Source organism: Ceratotherium simum, chromosome 39, assembly GCF_057802395.1.
Source record: "Ceratotherium simum simum isolate JZ-2026a chromosome 39, ASM5780239v1, whole genome shotgun sequence".
Taxonomy (NCBI): Eukaryota; Metazoa; Chordata; class Mammalia; order Perissodactyla; family Rhinocerotidae; genus Ceratotherium; species Ceratotherium simum.
The window spans coordinates 10,787,540-10,807,204 of record NC_141938.1 but is presented as its reverse complement, the minus strand read 5'-3'; the positions used below and the strand labels follow the sequence as shown (position 1 = coordinate 10,807,204).

Here is a 19,665-nt window from a genome sequence, read left to right as displayed (position 1 = left end):
GTCTCCAGGGAGGCCCCGGGACCATGGGGGTGGGGTTCTGCCAGCCTTGAGCAGGGGCTGCAGGGACAGGCAGGAGCCTCCCCTTTGCCCTTCTGCTTGACCTCTGACCTGTGTGACCTTGGGCAAACGACTTGACCTGTGTGAGCCTACAACCTTCTCATCTGTAAGCTGGGTCTATGAGTAGCTGGCCGAGGGCTGCCCTGAGCTGGAAGGAGGTGGTTTGGCCAAGGCGTTGGCCAAGTCAGGGACTTGCCTGGTGGGCAAGTGTCCGTGCATTCTTGCCATCTGCATCCCCTGGGGGCGGGCACGTGTCAGAGTGGCAGTGAGCATCCCGTCAGTGGGGTATGCCAGTAGGCCTGGCTCCCTCGGGGCCTCTGGGGATGGACGAGGAGCTGTGGCAGGGACAAAGATCTCAGGCAGAGAGTTTGGCTCCGTTCAAGTTTTATTGGACCCCTTTCAGCTCGGGGCTCTTCACAGCCCCCAGGCTGCAGCCTGGAGGCGGCTCTGGCGGGCCGCAGCATCTCGCTGCTGCCCGCCCCCCCAGCTCTGTCCAGTTGCCTGGGGGAAGGAGGGAGGGTGAGCGAAGGAAGGGGCTGGAGACAGATCATCAGCCCTCCCCCCAACTCTGGGGTGGGGCCCTCTCTGTCTCCACAGAGCTGGCCCAAGGGCCACCAGTCCAGCCGCCCCACGCATTCAAACCGCTGGGTGCTGGGGGCAGCCCCTCACGGCCAGTCCTCGGCCAGCTACGTGGCCAGCATGTGCCCATTGGCCAGCCGCCCGGTGGCCCGGCTCCGAGGGCCGTCAGTGGGGGCTGCCCCATTCTTCAGCCGAGGATGCTCCTGGGCCGCCTCCCCGTCACTCGAGTCGGACTCCTCCACATCGCTGCGAACGTCCTTTTCCATCTGGAGAAGAGGGAGGAGGGTGGCGCTCAGAGCACGGAGTGGGGGCGAGGCTGCAGCGGGGCTGGCGGCTCCAGGGAGGCACACGCGAGCCGACCCTCGCCCCATCCTACCTGGCCCTTCTTGGCAAAGCTGTAGATCATGCGAAGGATGAGGCAGGACCAGAACACGTGCAGCAGCTGCAGCATCGTCAGAAGCGTGTTGAAGAAGTAGTACCCAAAGAAGGGGCCCGAGTTGGCAACAGACTCATAGTAGGTGGTATAGAGGATCCTACAGCGGGCAGGGGGGTGGGGCTTCACCAGCTGCCGCAGCCTCCGGTCCTGGGAATCTCTAACTTGTGTGACCCGTCCTGCTCTAGAACCTTCTATGGCTCCCCACTGCCACCAGAGTGATACCTGTGTTCTCCAGCAGGGCATGTAAACGCCCCTCTCACCTGCTTTTATTAAATTAGTGGAAGGCACAAGCTTGCCAACCAGCCAGTCACAACCATGAACCCCAAGGGGGTGCTTAGTATCCTGGTGGCTGGTATAAGAACCGGGTGGTCCGTTCACCCCTTTTCTTCTCTCCTCAGAGCCCCATCTTGCCCAGATTGGCTGGAGGGTCACCTTGCCCAGGCAGCAAGCGCCCAGCTGGCCCTTGTTCCTCCCTGACACTCTTTCCTCATGGCTTTCAGGGACCCACACTCCCCTCTCTGTCTCCTCTGCAGGCTCCCCCTGACCCACGAACATCAGGGGGTCCCAGGGCTGGGCCTCTCTGTCCACACCTGCCCCCCCGGGTGACCCCGTCCAGTCTTGGGGCTGCAAACCCCAGACACGTACATCTCTCCCCAGAACCTCAGGCTGGGTGCACACTGATTCCTCTACGACTATTCTGGGGGGGCCCGCAGGCCCCTCAAACCCAGCAGGACCAGAGCTGAGCTGCTCCCCGCCCCATCACCCTCGGGTCATCCTCCTGGGCCCACTTGCCTCTCTCATCCGCACTGGTCCAGCTGCATCACTGCTCACCTGGACCAGTGCAGTGGCCTGGCCCCGCCCAGCTCCTGCTGGGGGCTCTCACTAGTTGTTCCCCCTGCGGCCACCAGAGGGCGCCCGTGAGCCCCTGAGGCAAGTCCTGTGTCTCTTCTAATCAGAACACTCTTCTCCTCTCATCTAGCTTGGGATAAAAGCCAAGTCCTCCTCTGGCCCATAAGGCCCTGCATATTCTGCCCCGTCCCCTCCCTGCCCTCCCCCTCACTCACTCTGCTCCAGCCACAGGGGCCTCCTCTCTGTTCCTCCAACATACTGGGGACGGTTGTGCCTCAGGGCCTTTGCACGTGCTGTTCCCTCTGTCTGGACTGCTCTTCCTTTATGATCAGGGTTCTCTCCCTCACCTCCCTCCAGTTTCTGTATGAACGCTGTCAGTGAGGCCTCCCCTGACCATTGTAATTCTAACTAGCCACACACTTGTCTCCTTCCTGACTTGATGTTCTCTAGCACGATTGCTCCCTCAAGTGCTCTATATTCTACTTGTTTGCCCTTTTTATTATATCCCTCCATGTCAGCTCCACACGAGCAGGGGTCTTCATGTGGCTCCCTCTGCCGTGAAAGGCTCAGTAAACACTGGTGGGCTGATGGCCGCCCCTGCCCCCAACTCCATGTTCCAGGCACTCGGGGCAATGATGACTGAGCCCAGTTTCCTGTCTCCCCTACCTCTGGGCCTTTGCATATGCTGTGCCCTGTGCCGGGAACACCCTTCCTTGCCTCCTCTGGGAAGTCTCCTGGCCAACACCCCCAGCTCCCTGGGTGGGGGCACCGAGGGTGAGGCAGGCCTGGATCTCAGCCACACCAGCCCCCCCTCCCCAACCCCCGCTGGAGGGCTGACTCACTGGGTGGGGAAGAGCACGAGGCGAGTATAGAAGAAGACCAAGGAGAAGACGATGAAGAGGGTGTCGCACACCCTCCGAAAGTGCGTGTAGTTGAACATCTTGCAGGCCTGGGGAGGGCAGCAGAGAGAGATGGATTCAGGCTGGTGGTTGGGTGGGGGAGCCAGGTGGGAAGGGTGGGGCTGGGCAAGGGCGAGGCCTCGCCTCAGGGCTAAGGCACCATGGGGCCAGGCCGGGTGGGTGGGGCATGCCCAGAAAGGTAAAGTGTGTGTCTCTGAGTGTGAGAAGCACATGTCACTGGAAGCCAAGAGGGGCCCGCGCCATCTCCCAGGAAAGCTGGGGGTGGGTGGGCCTCACCTCCCAGGAGGACTGAGAGGGGGCGGGGCCACACCTCCCTGGAGGATTGAGAGGGGGTGGGGCCTCGCCCCCAGGAGGACCAAGGGGGCGGGGCCTCACCTCCAGGAGGACCGAGGGGGTGGGGCCTCATCTCACAGGAGGACTGAGGGGGGCGTGGCCTCACCTCCCCAGAGGATTGAGAGGGGGTGGGGCCTCGCCCCCCAGGAGGACGGAGAGGGGCGGGGCCTCATCTCCAGGGGCACCTGGCAGGCCGGGCAGGGGAGGGCGGCCGGGAGGCGTCCGCAGGGCCAGGCTCACCTCCAGCAGGTAGTCAGAGGAGTCGTGCAGCAGCAGCACCAGAGAGCCGATGCGCAGCAGGTTGGAACTGTAGGAGAAGGTGATCAGGGTGATGGTCACGAAGTGGTGCGCCACCTGCTCCTTGAAATCCTGCGGGAGACGCGGGCACAGCTGGGACACGGCTGTGAGGGCCGGCAGCAGGCCCTCCGGGTGGGGGGAGGGGTTGGCACCTGGAGCCTGTGGACTTCTGCCTGGGCACCAGGGCCCCTCAGGGTGTGGGGTGAGGCCCCCCTCCCCGCCTGAGACTGAGACACGCCCCCCGGCACGTCACTTCCCCAGCCGGACTCTTGGCCTGGCCTCACCTTGCGCTTGATGTCGAAGGGCAGCGTGATCAGCAGTGAGACGTAGAAACTCAGCTCCAGGAGGTACCACCAGTACATGGCCAGCTTCAGGGGCTGTGGCAGGGCGGGCACGGTTAGCTGTGGGGGTGGAGGCTCCACGGGGCAGGGGCACGGCTCAGGGCCCTCCCTGTTTGCTCACAACCAGGACACTTGAACCCCCGTGAGGGAGGAAGGCGTGAGCTCCCTGTCCCTGGGGGTAATCAAGGCCAGTGGTTTCGTGGCAGCTCCTGCTCCGAGTTTCCTGCCCCCGTCCATTCCGCAGCAAACGCAAAAAGAGAGAGTGGGACTCGGAGGGGATTACAGTGTGACGGCCAGGTTTGGCTCTCCTGCCCGTGGCTGCAGGAAGTCGGACCACCCCGAGCGTCCCACAGCCTCCGAGCACCCCCTGCCACTCACCTGGTTTGGGTAACTGTCCCAGCACATTGCCGGCGTCCACAGCCACGACTCCTGCGGGGACACGGGAGTCTGAGGCTGCCCGAAGGTCGGAAGCCAGCCTACCACCCTGGGTCTGGGGCCTCCTCGGGGGCTCTCCAGGTGCTGCCCTGGCCCAGCCCTGCTGTCTCCTGTCTGGTTACATCTCTGCTCTCACTCTAGACCAGGGGCTCATTCACTGCAGAAGCCCCAGCCACAGGGCACGGTAGGTCCTGAATAGGCGCCCACTGAGTGAACATTCACAGTGACCTTGCCAAGTTCTCTCTCCTCTCTCTGTGCCTTTGCACATGTTCCCCTCTGCCCGCACCCCTCCACACACCCCCAGCCAGGCCCCGCACATAGTAGGTGCTCGTGGGATAGGTGGGGGCAGGTGAGCAGGCAGGTGGACTCACGTGGTAGAGGACCGAGAAGCCACCGAGAAAAGAGCACAGATAGAAGACGAACCTCCAGCTGTAGAAGGGGAGGGAGTCCGTGAGGCAGCTGCCAAGAGAGCAGACCCCCCTGCACACCCAGACAACCCCTCCCCAGCCCCATCCTGGGCTGACCTGGCCTCACAGAACTTCTTGGTCAGGCAGGGCCGGTCCTGGTTCCGGCGTCTCCGGAACCAGTGTTGGGTCTGCCGCAGCGTCAGGCCACACCGGGCAGCCAGGAGGGCCATCTGGGGCTGGGGAGGGGGTGATGGGGGCCAGCGTCACAGAGGTGGCTTCCCGCCCTTGTCCCAGGACAGGCAGGACCCAGCTCTGCTCCTCCTCCCCTGCGGCCCCAGACCTTGTCTGCCTATGGAGATGGGGGAATCGGGGGGGGGGGGTGTCACAGGGTGGACCCCCAAAACAGGCCTTATGAGAACCCAGCCCTGCTCACAGGACAGGCCGGTGACTGCTGGGGGCTGGGACTGGGAAAGGAGCTGGGGGCTGGGGCAGCTCCCCCTAGAGGTCTTCCTGTACCCACTCCAGAAGAGTCAGGTCACACCCCCACCCCAGGCAGGCAGCTGCAACGTTGCCCCCCACCCCTGCCTGCAGAGGGGGACTGATGAGCGGGATCACAGGCTCTCTGTTCTGCCCACTGCCCCTCCCGCCTCCCTCCTCCCCCCTCCCCTTCAGGACCCCGCCCAGCGCCTCCCATAGCCCAGCCCCTGCCCACCGGGCCGCCATACCATGGGTGGGAACACAGGGGTGGGGGGGCCCCAGAACGGTCAGACCTTCCACTCCTCCCCTGCACAGAAGAGAACCCTGCTCCCCTCCCCTCCAGTCCCAGGATCTGCCCATTGGGCAGCTGGGCCCGCTGATGGCGGTCCCGGTGGAGTGCGGGGTGGGGACACTGGGGGGTGCCAGAGGCTGCCCTGGGCTTTCGCTGCCCCAAACAGCTGGGCCACATCCCACCCCAGGCCCCATCCAGACAGCGGCCACGCAGGCTGGTGGGGCTGGAGGGTGGAGGGGCTCTCACCTCCTTGGGCTTCCACCCTTCCGTGAGGAAATGTTTCTCCAGCACGGCGTTGGGCTTCACTGGCTTCCTGGCCCGATCCCGGACCCCCAGCCACTGGCTCAGGGGCAGGCCGATGAATCTGGGCGTGGGGAGACAGAGACATCGGTCCAGGTGAGAAGGAACGTAAATGCTACAGCTGGGGAAACTGAGGCTCGAGAGCCCAGGTCACATCCTGGGACCCACTGCTGCTGCACTGGACCCACATAAGCAGGGGGCTGGACTGGTCTTCAGGACGGGGGTGTGAAGGCCAACTTTTGGGGTGCCCAGGTACCTTCACCCAATCCCACAGCAGAGTTCCTCTACTGCCTCCTTGGGGGTCCTGGTCTGCCCCACACTGGGCTGGGGGCTCCCCATGGGCAGGGGCAGGTCTGCTCCCTCTCAGGCCTCGGTCCTGCCAGCATCCCCCACTCCAGCAGACACTTGGAGGAGTCGGGTCCCTGGTCAGTTACCACACTCCCACCAGGGGCCCCCCTGGAGTGGAATTTCATATCCACTGTCAACATCACCTGTCATTTGGGGAAACTGAGGCTCAGAGCAGCCCAACAAGGAACTGATTCCAGATTCAGTCACGAGGCGGGGAGGGGACTGGGGTTTACTGAGCACTTACGATCTGTCAAGCCTGGGTCCCAGTCTACATTATACGCTGGCTCACTGAACCCTATTATCGTCCCTATTGTTCTGATGGGCAAACCGAGGCTCAGAGAGGTCAGAGAGGCACCCAAGGTGACACAGCGAGTGAGTGGCAGACCCGGAATTCGAACCCAGAATTCACTTTCCCTTAATAACGGGGAAAACCCCTGCTTTTGACCCCAGAAATGCTACTCCCATCTCCACTGCCCTTTGGAGGGGCAACGGATGCTTTTGGGATGTGTTAACACCCCCACTTCAGACCAGACCATCAGTTAAAGATGCAAATGCCCCTTGGGGCTCCAGTAGTGAACCCGGGCATAGTCCCCCCCTCACCCCTCCCTCCCCACCGCTCCCTCCCCACCCCTGCGGGAAAGCAGACTGGCCCTTCAAGTCCTGGCTGAATTGGGCCTCCCAGAATCCTTCGGGCAAAGCCTCAGGCCCCACTGACCTATCTGCTGTGTGACCTCAGGCAGGTCACTGGACCTCCCTGTGCCTCCATTTCCTCTTCTGTGAAATGGGGATAATAATAGCACCACCTCATGGGGTTGCATTGAGGGCTAAGTGAGTTAAGACACTCGACTGCTTAGAGCAAGAGTTGGCACAGAATAAGCACTCAAAGGCTGTTTGGGAGAGACAAAGCAAGATGCAGAAGGCTCCCATGTCCCTGTGGTCACAATGAGACAGAGGGGGGGACCCTAAGTGGGGGCTGGAGGGGGTCAAGGGCTTTGTGGGGGGAGGGGCAAGGCGGGCTTCCCTACAGCCTTAAAGGAGCCGCAGAACAGCAAGTGCAAAGGCCAGGTGGTCACAAGAAGATGCAGACCTGAAATCAGGGGTAAGCAGAGGGAGGGGCCCTAGGCATCAAGGGGGATCCTGGAGGGGGTGTGAGGGCAGTCATACGGGGGCAGTGGGGAGGCCGGCGGGAAGGGGCCTGGCAAGGTGGGTCTGGGGGCTGTGACCACAGCACTGGTCAAATGGGAAAGGGCAGGACCAGCAGGGACAGAGGGGGGGACCCCAGGGATAGATGCCCAGGGACAGAGGAGGAAACCCAACATGGGGCAGCCCCTGGTCTCACAAGGAATGACTGAGAACCCACAGGGCTTGGCAGCTGGGAGGTCACCGGGAACCTGGGCAGGCGGGAGCCAGGCTGTGGGAGGCTGGGGTGAGCGGAGGAGGCCCAAAGGGGAGGCCAGGGGCCTGTGATCCTTCCCTTGGCTACAAGGGGAGCAGGAGGGACGGTGTTAGAGGGAGCCAGGAGGGAGGGGTGGTGGGGGCCGAGCCAGGGGTGGTGGGGAGGAGCCAGGGGCTTGCCCACAGGGCACAGAGCGGGGAGGGAGCAGGCAGGAGCTTCTCGCTTACTGGCTGTGTCCAGCCTCTGCAGACCGTCCTCGGTCAGCAAAGCGGGCACACGCCCTCCGGCCCCCACCCGTCTTCTAAAGATGCTGACACGCCCTGACCTGAGCTGCAGCCAGCGTTCCGATAAACCAGACACCAGAAGAGCTGGGGGCAGGACGGAGCCGGAAAAGCACTTTGGCTCAAAGGCCAGGCCCCACCTGGGGACACATGAGGACAAAACCATGCAGGATGCAACCACCCCATATACGTGAGTGATGACGGGGCCGAGTGCAGGGCGGACACTCACCTCTCGAAGACGAAGCGCACGGCAACCAGGGCCAGCGCCAGGGGCAGGGCTGCCAGCATGTCCCGGGGGTGGGCGTAGACCAGGCCATCCCGGTCCTCCAGTTCAGCCCATGAGATGTTGGGCGGCAGCCAGAACCTGTCCTGCCAGAACCACTCGTGCAGGCTGGACCACATCCTGTAGACACGGGTTCCAGTTAATGGAGAGCTCGGCCAGCTCACCCTGCCCTCGTCCCCCCAGCGCCTGGCAACCTCGAGTTTATTACAGCCACTGTTAAGGACAGACTTGCGCTGTGTCCTCAGGCAAATGACTTGACTTCTCTGAACCTCAAGTTCATCTGCAAACAGGGATGTAATAACCACCTGTGAGCCCAGCCTGGCTCCTAGTGACCCCTAACAACATAGCTCCTGACAGTAGTTATTATTCTGCACGTTATAGATGTGAAAACAGCGGCCAGAGTCAGGGGAGGCTTGATTCCCCAGCCATCCTTCTGAACGCGGACTCCCCCTGACGTATGGCTGTTGGCTGTCTCGCTCGCTATCCCAGAGGCCGGGCTGCGGTGGGGCAGGAGAGGCTGCTGCATGCCCGAGCTTGCTGGATACAGAGCAGCGGGCCAGGGGAGCCAGCGTCCCACCAAGAAAGCTTCCCACCAGCTGTCTTGAGGAGTCCAAATAGCTTCTCCCCTTCCCGAGATCTTAAGACAAGTGTCCAGACCCCCATACCAGTCCCAACTGGAAATGTTCGTCCATTCATTTGTCTGTCTACCCATTCATCTGCCTGCCCACCTGTCCATCTGTCCGTCCGTCCATCCATCCATTCATCTGTCCATCTGTCTATCCATCCATCCATCTACGCATTCATGCATCCACCCACCCATCAATCATCCATCTACCCGTCCACCCATCTATTCATCTGTTCATCCATCCATCTGCCCATCCGCCTGTCCACCTGTCCATCTACCTACCCGTCCATCTATCCACCCGCCTGTCCATCCATCCATCCATCCGTCCATCTATCTATCTATCCATTCATTCATCCACCCACCCACCCATCAATCATCCGTCTACCTGTCCATCCATCTATTCGTCTGTTCATCCATCCATCCATCCATCCATCCACCCACCACGTGTCCATCTACCCATCCATTCATCCGTCTGTCCATTCGTCCATCCATATCCATCTATCCATCCATTCATCCATCTGTCCATACACCTGCCCACCTGTCCATCTACCTACCCATCCATCTATCCACCCATCTGTCCATCCATCCATCCATCCATCCATCCATCCATCCATCCATCCATCCATTCATCTGTTCATCCATTTATCCATCCATCTATCCATTCATGCATCCACCCACTCATCAATCATCCATCTACCCGTCCACCCATCTATTCATCTGTTCATCCATCCGTCCATCCATCCATCTGCCCATCCGCCTGCCAACCTGTCCATCTACCTACCCGTCCATCTATCCACCCGCCTGTCCATCCATCCATTCATCTATTCATCTGTTCATCCATTTATCCAACCGTCCATCTATCTATCTATCCATTCATTCATCCACCCACCCATCAATCATCCATCTACCTGTCCATCCATCTATTCGTCTGTTCATCCATCCATCCATCCCTCCATCCACCCACCCACATTTCCATCTAACCATCCATTCACCCCTCTGTCTGTCCCTTCGTCCCTCCATATCCATCTATCCATCCATTCATCCATCTGTCCATCCACCTGCCCACCTGTCCATCTACCTACCCATCCATCTATCCACCCATCTGTCCATCCATCCATCCATTCATCTGTTTATCCATTTATCCATCCATCTATCCATTCATCCATCCACCCACCCATCAATCATCCATCTACCCGTCCATCCATCTATTCATCTGTTCATCCATCCATCCATTCATCCATCCATCCATCCATCCATCCATGCATACACCCACCTACCTGTCCATCTATCAGTCCATTTATTCACCTGTCTGTCCATTCGTCCATCCATATCCATCCATCCATCCATCCATCCAGTGTTCTCTGATTGACTTGTATACGCCAGCCTGGGGCTGGGTGTTGGGGACACAGCAGGCAACAGAGCAGACACATCCTGTCTCCATGGAGCTCACAGCCTAGCAGGGGAGGCAGCCAATACACAAGGAACCAGATTCACAGATAGATGAGATGACACAGCATGATGGGGCCTGACCGAAAATAAACAGGGTGGCGTGGTTTTAAATCAAGTGACCAAGGAAGGTCTCTTTACGGAGACATCGCCTAAACTGAGACCTAGAGATGAGGAGGGCCTGGGTTGATGCAGAAGAGGGTAGTGGTGGTGGGGAGGGGCTTTCCAGAGAAATACACAGGAGGTGCAAAGGCCCTGAGGCAGGACTGAGCTCAGAGTGTTGAAGGAACAGCGAGGAGGGCTGTGTGGCCGCAGCAGAGTGAGTGAGGGGGAGACACAGGGAGGAGAGGAGGGCAGGGACGGGATGGGGGCAGGTCGGGCAGGGCCTGTGAGCCACAGGGAGGAATTTGGATGATTTCTCCATTTTATGATGCAAATTTTCCCACCTGCAGAAAATCTGGAAGAACTTACAGTGAACATCTATCTACCCACTACCACATTTTGCTCTATGGCTTCATCACACATCTGCCTACATCTGCCCACCCCTCCACCCCTCTATCCACCATCAGTCCATCTTACATTTTCGGAGGCATTTCAAAATGAGCAGGAGACAAGTCACATCAGCCCTCAATATTTCAGCATGCACATCATTAACTAGGGCTCAATACTTGCTTGTTTTTTTTTCCCCAAGGTAAAATTTACTAGAGCAAAATGCATACATCTCAAGCATACTAACCGCTGATTTTTGACAAATACATGTAAGTCTGTAAACCCAACATCCTTCTGTGAACATTCCCAACCCCCCACAAAGTTCCCTGCAGCCCTTCTCAGTCAATCTCCATCTCTGCTGTCCCAAGGTAACCTCTGTTCCAATCTTTCTTCCATCATGGAGTAGTTTTGTCTGTTCTAGAACTTCCTATAAATGGAATCACACACTCCGTCTTTGTGTCTGGCGTCATTCACTCATGGGATGTTTTTGAGATTCTTGTCTCCTTTTTATTACTGGATCATAGGTACCGTAGGACTGTACCACAGTTGGTTATCGTTCGCCCGTCGAGGGGCACTTGGGATGCTTCCAGTTTGGGGTAATTATGAGCAAAGCTGGTGTAAACATTCGCAGCTGAGTCGCATGTGAACAGAAGCGTGCATGTCTCCTGGGTCCGTCCTGAGGAGCGGAATTGCTGGGCATAGGGCAGTTGCCTGTTTAACTTCATAAGCAGCTCTGAAACTGTTTTCCAGGGTGGCTGTACCATTTTACACTCCCACTCATGGAGTCTGGGGGCTCTGTGGACCTTGGTTTTATTGTAGGCGAGATGGCAAGCCAGAGGTGTTGCTTGCCATGCAGGGAGTGGCCTTTTGGAGGCCAGAGGGGATGCTGCGGACTGTGTAGATGAGGTGGGGTGGAGAGAAGGGGATGGGTGCCAGAGACATTTTGGAGGCAGAGCCCCCAAGAGTTGAACATATGAGGTAACATATTCCCAGGCTCCAGGATTAGGAGGAGCCTTTAAGGACACCTTAAAGGGGGCATTATTCCGCCCATCACCTCGCCGGACATCAGAAGAGTGGTCGCTCTTAGGGACAGGTGGATGGGTTGCCAAGGGCTGGAATGTTCCGTCTGCTGATCTGGGTGCTATTCTGGTTGAGAAACTTCACTGAGTTCTGCATCTACGACGTGGGCCCTTTTCTCTGCACAGATTCAAGCATTTGCATTCAACAAGTCTATGATTCTCATTCCAGCTCAGACGTGTGGGTTTTCCCCCCACACCACCAAGCTGGGTGTCCTACAGTTCAACTCAATTCTGACTCCGGCTACCTGGAGAGAGCGTCAGATCCCACGGGTTAAGGGCTTGGTCCCACAAGACTAGCTCCCTGACTTCAGATGCCAGTCGCAAGTCCAGGATGTCACCTGTGCTTCTGACCCACCAGCTATAGATCAGAGGTTCCCACCGTCCCCTCTTTGGGTTTGATTATTTTGCTAGAGCGGCTCAGAGCTCAGAGAAACAGTTCGCTTACTGGATCATCAGTTTATTATAAAACGATGTAACTCAGGAGCAGCCAGATGGGAGAGACACAGAGGGCGAGGTCTGGGGAAGGACGGGGAGCGTCCACACTCTCCCCGTGATCGCCACCCTCCCGCACCCCCACTGCTCACCAACCGGGAAGCTGTCCGAACCGTCCTTCTGGATTTTTGTGGAGGATTCATTACACAGGCGTGATTGATGAAATCACTGGCCATTGGCGATTGGTTCAGCCTCCAGCCCTCTCCTCTCTCCCCGGAGGTCAGGGGGTGGGACTGAATGTTCCAACCCTCTAATCACAGGGTTGGGTCCCCTGGCCACCAGCTCCCTCCTAACATGCCCTAGGGGCTTTCCACAAGTTGCCTCACTAACAAAACAAAAACGCCTTTATAGCTCTCATCACTTAGGAAATTCCCAGGGTTTTAGGAGCTCTGTGCAGGGACTGGAAGGGTGGGGGCTCAGAAGTCCCTGGCTGATGTTTAAATCCATGGAGATGGACGGGTTCCACCCCCCGGGGGGGGGGGCGGGCCGTGAAGGAGCAGCCCATTGACCACGCCGTGGGGGTGGGGCGTCCAGCATTCAGGCATCAGCGAAATGTTTCACAGCTGCCGCCACCACTGGACACTCGGGCGGGGAGGGACACTAGCGGGCAGCAGCCTGAGAAGTGGTCAAGGGTTTGGGACAGCGGCTCGTCTAGACCCACAAGGCCCAGGGCACCAGCCTGGCATTCTCGGCCCCGCCCACACAAGCCTCCCAGCCAGAGCCACGCCCACCGCAGGGCATCTCCATCCTCCTCCGCAGGGGCCCTCCCGCCCATCCCACAGACCCCCCAGTGCTGACGGAAGCGGGCCGGGCGCCCTGGGAAAGCCCCCAGCCAGCCAGAACCCACAAGTGCAGCCCCCAGCCCATGTTCTTCCCCCACCCAAGGGAGCCCAGATGGGGGTCCACTGCAGCCACGGGGCTTACAAATCGAGAGATGCCACACAGGAGCAATGGCATCTCGTAATCTCAGGCCTCTGCGGATGTCCTCAGCCTCAAAGCCTCACACTCTTGGCTCTCACCGCACAGTCGGATCTCACACACCCCAGCCTTTACAAATGCTGTCCTCTGCCTAGAATGCCCATCTAATATTTACTGCCCTGTGCTGGGTGCTGAGGACGCAAAATGAAGGGAAAGTGGGCAAGGTCTCTGCCCTAACAGGGCTTACCCACTTCCTTGTCTGGTTGGCAAACTCCTATGCATCCTTCAAAACCCAGTTCAGTTGTCACTTCTTCTTGGAGGTACCTCTGATTGCCCCCACCTTGGATCCAGTTAAAGCACCCTCCCCTAGCCCTGCTGCACTCACTGTGACATTGGGAGCTGGCCAGGCAGTCTTTTTGGAGGTGGTGAGGGGGTGGAGAAGGAAGGGAGCACGACCAGCCTGGAACCCCAGTCCCCTCAGCTGAAGCAAGCCAGCCCTTTTTGGCCGTCAAGTCAGAAAGCGGAACAGAAATACACTTTCCAAACTGGAGAGCCCTCCAAAGGGGCTTCAGACTGACACACCCTGACTGTAGATGCCTCCTCCTGGAAGTCCTACCCTCTCTCTAACCTGACTCTGTGTGTTTGCCCACCTGCCTCACCCTCTTGATAAAGAAGAGACACTGTGATTTGAGAAGAGAACAGGGTCCAGAGTCCAGCAGACTGGCCGGAGTCCCAGCTCCAATGTTCTCAGCCTGGGTGCCTCAATTTCTTCCCCGACCTGTTGGCGGGACCTGTGCCCTCCTTGCTGAGTGGTTGAGCTGGCCAGAGATGACCCTGCATGTGGAGCATCTAGGCAGGGCCTGGCACACAGGAGGGGCTCAGGTACGGCTGTAACCGGGCGACCAGGCAGCAAGGCTCAAATTTCTCTGCGCCTCAGTTTCCTCATCTGTAGATTGGGAATAACAGCTCCTTCTACACGGGGTGGTTGGGAATGAAGCCTGGGGTGGAGTGAGCAGTGAGTAAAAGTCAGCTACTGTTACTGTCAGCAGTGGAGAGGAGAGGGGCGGGATGCGGGGCCGTCTGGAAAGGAAGGAACCTGTGGCAGGTTCTGGTGGTTCTTCCTGGAAACCGCCCTCCCCTCGCCAGCCTCCCCTTAAAGCTGCCGAGCTCAGGCTGGGCTCCGCCAGGGCCGCCCAGGGGTCATCTGGAGAACGCCGAGGAGCCTGGTCCAGCCTGACCAGCCCGAACCTTCATCCCCATCCCCCCCCCCCCCCCCCCGGGTCTCCAAGCCCAGCTGTGTCTTGAAGCCTTTTTGGCCTCACTCCCAGCCCGGCCCCTGCCACCTGGGAGCCAGCTTCTGATAATCCTTCTTAGCAGCTAAAAATATCCCCGGATTGGGAGAGAGAGAGAGATTAGGGCTTTGCGCTGACATGGGGAGGGGGAGGAGGAGCAGAAGACCCCTGGCCTCCCTCAGGGGTCCGAATGAGTGCGCCTGATCCCAGTGCCCCCTGAACCCCCAAATGCCCCAACATCGCCCAGCAGAGCAGGGCTGTGCACACAGGTTTGTTCTGTGTAATTTAAGATCCAGCTAGCTGCAAACGCAGGAATTGCCCGGCTCGAAAAAAGGAAATCAATTCAGACTCCAGATGTCTGGGTGCCCGGGGACAGGCGGATACACACACACCCCCACTCCGCCCCACAGCCTGGCCCGCTGCCGGGGGTCACCTGACTCCTGTGGCTGGAGGCCTAGGCGGGGAACACATGATGTACTAAGCAAGGGTTGTTTGTCAACCACGGCTGCCCCTGCATCAGGCCTGGCTGTCCCCTCCAGATGGCCCTGGCTCTTCCATGCTGGGCTTCTCTGAGCAGGGTCCCCCGTGGGGTGCTAATGACCACAGATGCAGACAGCCCAGGAGGCACTACTATGCTGCTCCCTGCAAGGACCCCACAGACAGCCCCAAGTCCAGGGCTCTGCCTCCCCCCAGCCCCTCATATTTAGACACACTCTTCCTGCCCTCCACACTCTGGCCCTGTTGGGACAGCCCCCATCTGCCACCAGCTCAATTCACTGCAACAGCTGGTTGGTGGGCTTCCAAATCACCAAGCTCACTCCTGCCCCAGGGCCTTTGCATATGCTGTGTCCAATCCACCAAGCTCATTCCTGCCCCAGGGCCTTTGCATGTGCTGTGTCCAACTCGCCAAGCTCATTCCTGCCTCAAGGCCTTTGCATGTACTGTGTCCAATAGACCAAGCTCATTCCTGCCCCAGGGCCTTTGCATGTGCTGTGTCCAACTCATACAGCTCACTCCTGCTACAGGGCCTTTGCATGTGCTGTGTCCAACTCGCCAAGCTCATTCCTGCCCCAGGGCCTTTGCATGTGCTGTTTCCCCACAAAGCCCTGTGTCTAGCTCCATCTCATCATTCATACCTCAGCTCACTCGTCACCTCCTCAGAGAAGGCTTCTCAGATCACTACCAGAGAAACCACCATATTATTCCATCTCCTTACCCCATCTCGTTCCTTCAGCCCTCTTCTCCCACTTGATCTGTTTTCTTATTTACTTGTTTGCCTCACCCCACGGCATAAGCCTCAGGAAGGCAAGAATGTTGTTTTAGTCACTGCTGTGTCCCCAGACAGGGCCTGGCACAACCTTAGGTGACAACAAAATGTTTGCTGGGTAGATAAATGAGTGGGTAGAACAGACACACAGACAGGTGGTGGATGCGAAGACTTTAGCTCAGGTGGTTGAACTTTCTAGAAAAAAAACACACCAGCTTTAACAGGCAAGGTCGGCTTGATCTCTGCAAAGTAGGTCCACTGTCTCCCACTTTGGAACTGGAAGCCTGAGGCTCAAGGCAAGAAGCCACTAGATGCAGCCAGCAAGGGAGCGAGCCAGGGCTGGATGCTCCCCGGGGTGGGGAGGGGGCTCAGGGTTCCCAGGACCCTCCCCAGGCCTGCCTCTGCCTATCAAGGTTTCCCCAGGGGGCAAGCTCCTACCCCACCCTCCCTCTAAGCTTTCAGGGTGCCAGGAGCTCAGCACACCATTTCTTAACTTCGACACCCCCCGGCAGGCTCAGGGGGCTACATGAACCAGGGTGGGTCCCCTGGTGTCCCCAGCCCACTGGCCACCCCCTCGCCACTACCTGCCCTCCCACCCCCACGGCCCCTCCCACTCCCTTGGCAGCGCCTTCTCAGAACCACCCCCTTGGCAACTACCCCCAAAAATAAAGGGTCACTCTGCAGCTGCCCACCCGGCTCTGCCTCGGGGCTGCCTGCGGGCCCTCCTCCTGGACTCTGCATTCCAGCTCTTCCTTCTGGAGCCCCACTGAGCCCCTGCACTCCCCCACGCCCAGGTGCCAAGGTTCCCAAGAGCCTCCTCCAGCGGTCCAGCCCCCAGGCCTCTGCACGGACAGTGCCTTTTCCCTGCAATGCCCCCACCCCCTTCACTGGCCCAGTTCCTAGTAGGTTTTCGAGACCTGGACCAGATTAAACTCCCTACTTAAAAGGCCTTCTCTATCCTTCCCACCCTTGGCAGAGCCCCCTCCCCATCCCAGCCCCACCCCTGGGCCTTTCTTAGGGGCTTTTGTCAACCCTGGCTGGGCTCCAGGGAGTTTAGAGAGCGAGCTGGCTCTGAATCTCCCCCTAGACAGTGAGGGCCAGGGAGGGACCTCTAGGGTCCCCAGCATCACCTCCTGGGGGTTTGTGTTTGGGCGTCAGCCAGGAAGCTATTAAGAAAGACTGAGGGAGAAGAGAGGATCTCAGGTCTCAGGAAGTTTGAGGGGGGACACTGAGCAATCCCCAGCCTGAGACTGGTGGGGGCAGCAGGATCTGATTGTTGCAGGGACGAGATCAAGGTTGGGGTGGAAGGGGAGCTCACTTGGACTAGACAATTAAAAAGCCAACCAAACAAACACAGCTTTATTGAAGTATCACCGACATTCAAGAACCCACACATGTTTAAAGTGTGTGACATGATGCATTTTGACACATGTACATACCCATGAAACCATCACCTCAATCAAGAGAATGAACATATCCGTCACTCGCCCAAAATTTCCTTGTGCCCCTTCAGGGTCTCCCCACCTCTCCCTTCCAGTGAAAACTGGAAGCAATCTTGATGTCCAACAGTTGGGGATCAGAAACCTCAGGATTCCATACTATGAAATATTAGATAAGAGTTTAAAAGGAGGAGGAGGACACAACACGGATGAACCTTGAGGACATTACGCTCAGTGAAATCAGCCAGACAAAAAAAGACAAATATTGTAGGATTCCACTTACAGGAGATCCCTAGAGGAATCAAATTCCTAGAGACAGAAAGTAGATGGTGGGGGCCAAGGGATGGGGGAGAGGGAGGAATGAGGAGTTAGTGTTTCATAGGGACAGAGTTTCAGTTTTGGAAGATGAAAAAGTTCTGGCGGGGCCAGCCTGGTGGCATAGTAAAGTTCGTGTGCTCCGCTTTGACAGCCTGGGGTTCGCAGGTTCGAATCTCGGGCGCAGACAATGTACTGCTCGTCAAGTCATGCTATGGCGGCATCCCATATAAGGTAGAGGAAGATGGGCACAGATGTTAGTTCAGGGCTAGTCTTCCTCACCATAAAAAAAAAAAAGGTTCTGGAGATTGGTTGCACAACAATGTGAATATACTTAACAATACTGAACTGCGCACTTGAAAATACTCAAGATGGTCAATTTTGTTATATGTATTTTACCACAATTAAAAAAATTTTTGTGTATTTTATCACAATTAAAAAAATTTTTTTTTATTTAAAAAATTGCCAAAGGAGAGGCACTGAGGAGGAGGAGGAAAAGCTATGCTGACTGACTTGGGAGGATCACTGAGTAGAAAAAATGAAAGCAAAATGCAGAGAGATACTAATGGCCTGATACGTAATTTATGTAATGGAAAACCACCAGAAGCGTTCACTCCTTCCTGGTGATGGTGGGGTTAGCCACATCAGACCAGCCCTCTCAGAGATAACAATAAACTCTGGCTATGAAAAATAAATAAACACCTGAAATTTCAATTTAATTGAATAAAATTTAAAATTCAGTTCCTCACTTGCACCAGCAACATTTCTATACTAATAGACGCATGTGGCTTGCGGCTACCATATTGGGCAGAGCAGATATGGAACATTTCCATCACTGCAGAAAATTCTATTGGATGATACTGCTTTAGAGAGTGACCAGAAATACATAGAAGTTGCAGGAGAGTCTGTACGTGGAATAAGGGACCAGCACGGGGTGAGTTTCCCGTTTTTTATCGTTATTCGTGGAAATAGAAACTGGCTTGAAAAACAGGAAAACCGAGCTCAGAGAGACCACAACAGGTCAATAATGGGACAGAACATGTAGGAAAGGAGAGAGCCAGGAAAAGGAAGTTCCAAATTCTGCATAAAAACTCCACAAGTCTCTTGCTAACCTCTGAACCACGCACGTGCCAGGGCAGACTCCAACTAGCCCAGCTAAGGCTGAAAGAAACAAACAGAGAAGTCACCTGTCACCCCCCACAAGGGAAACAGAGCTTGAGTCCAGACAGGTTAATTGCCCAATTAAAACAAAAAAAAATCTCTGCTCTTCAGAGGAGCACAACAGAAGCCAGAGCATCCACAACACACCTTTCACAATGTCCAGAATACAATCCAAAATTACTTGACATACGAAGAAACAGGAAGACATGACCCATACTCAAGAAAGAAGGAAATTAATCAGGACTGACCCTGAGGTGACCTAGATGTTGGAATGAGCAGATAAGGACTCTGAAGCATCTAGTAGAAATCTGTTCAAGCATGTGAAGAAAAATGAGCTCCTAACGAATGCACAAACAAGAAATCTCGACAGAGAAGCAGAAACTATAAAAATGAACCAAGCGGAAATTCTAAAACTGAAAAATACAGTATTTGAAATAAAACATTCATTGGGGGGCCGGCCCCGTGGCTTAGCGGTTAAGTGTACGCGCTCCGCTCCTGGCGGCCCGGGTTCGGATCCCAGGCGCGCACCGACGCACTGCTTCTCTGGCCATGCTGAGGCCGCGTCCCACATACAGCAACTGGAAGGATGTGCAACTATGACATACAACTATCTACTGGGGCTTTGGGGGAAAAAATAAAAATAAATAAAAAAAATCTTAAAAAAAAAACAAAACATTCACTGGGCTTGAGAGTTGATTGAAGATGACAGAAGAAAGGGTGAATAAATTCAGAGACAGATAATAGCAAATATCCAAAATAAAGAAAAGAGAAGGAAAAATTGAGATTAAATAAAAGCGTGCGTCTGGAAATGGATAGTGGTGATGGTTGCACAACAACGTGAACATAATGAATGCTACTGAGTTGTGCACTTAAAAATGGTTAAAACGGTAAATTTTATGTTGTATACATTTTACTACAATTAAAAATTATATAGAGTCTCGGTGACCTTTGGAGCAGTATCTAAAGGACTAACGTGCACGCAATTAGAGTCCCAGAACGAGAAAGGAAGGAGAGAGTGGGATAGGAAAAATATTTGATGGAATAAGAGAAAACACCAAAGGATTTTCTGTTTTTGTATGGCTACATATATGCATGTAAACATGCAGAAAAA

General features: G+C 56.5%; 1 protein-coding gene across 1 annotated transcript in view; it reads right to left on the bottom strand.

Moving 5' to 3' along the window:
- Positions 1–405: 405 nt before the first annotated feature.
- CERS4 (ceramide synthase 4) overlaps positions 406–19,665 on the bottom strand; it is a 28,487-nt gene continuing 9,227 nt past the window's right edge. The window contains exons 2-11 of the mRNA XM_004443485.3: positions 7,978–8,151; positions 5,670–5,787; positions 4,772–4,890; positions 4,619–4,676; positions 4,191–4,241; positions 3,756–3,848; positions 3,415–3,543; positions 2,764–2,870; positions 1,013–1,169; positions 406–902 (exon numbers count right to left, since the gene is read on the bottom strand). Of these exons, the coding sequence (XP_004443542.1) occupies positions 744–902; positions 1,013–1,169; positions 2,764–2,870; positions 3,415–3,543; positions 3,756–3,848; positions 4,191–4,241; positions 4,619–4,676; positions 4,772–4,890; positions 5,670–5,787; positions 7,978–8,150 (1,164 nt within the window). The 5' untranslated portion in view covers position 8,151 and the 3' untranslated portion in view covers positions 406–743. The remainder of the gene's footprint in view (positions 903–1,012; positions 1,170–2,763; positions 2,871–3,414; positions 3,544–3,755; positions 3,849–4,190; positions 4,242–4,618; positions 4,677–4,771; positions 4,891–5,669; positions 5,788–7,977; positions 8,152–19,665) is intronic.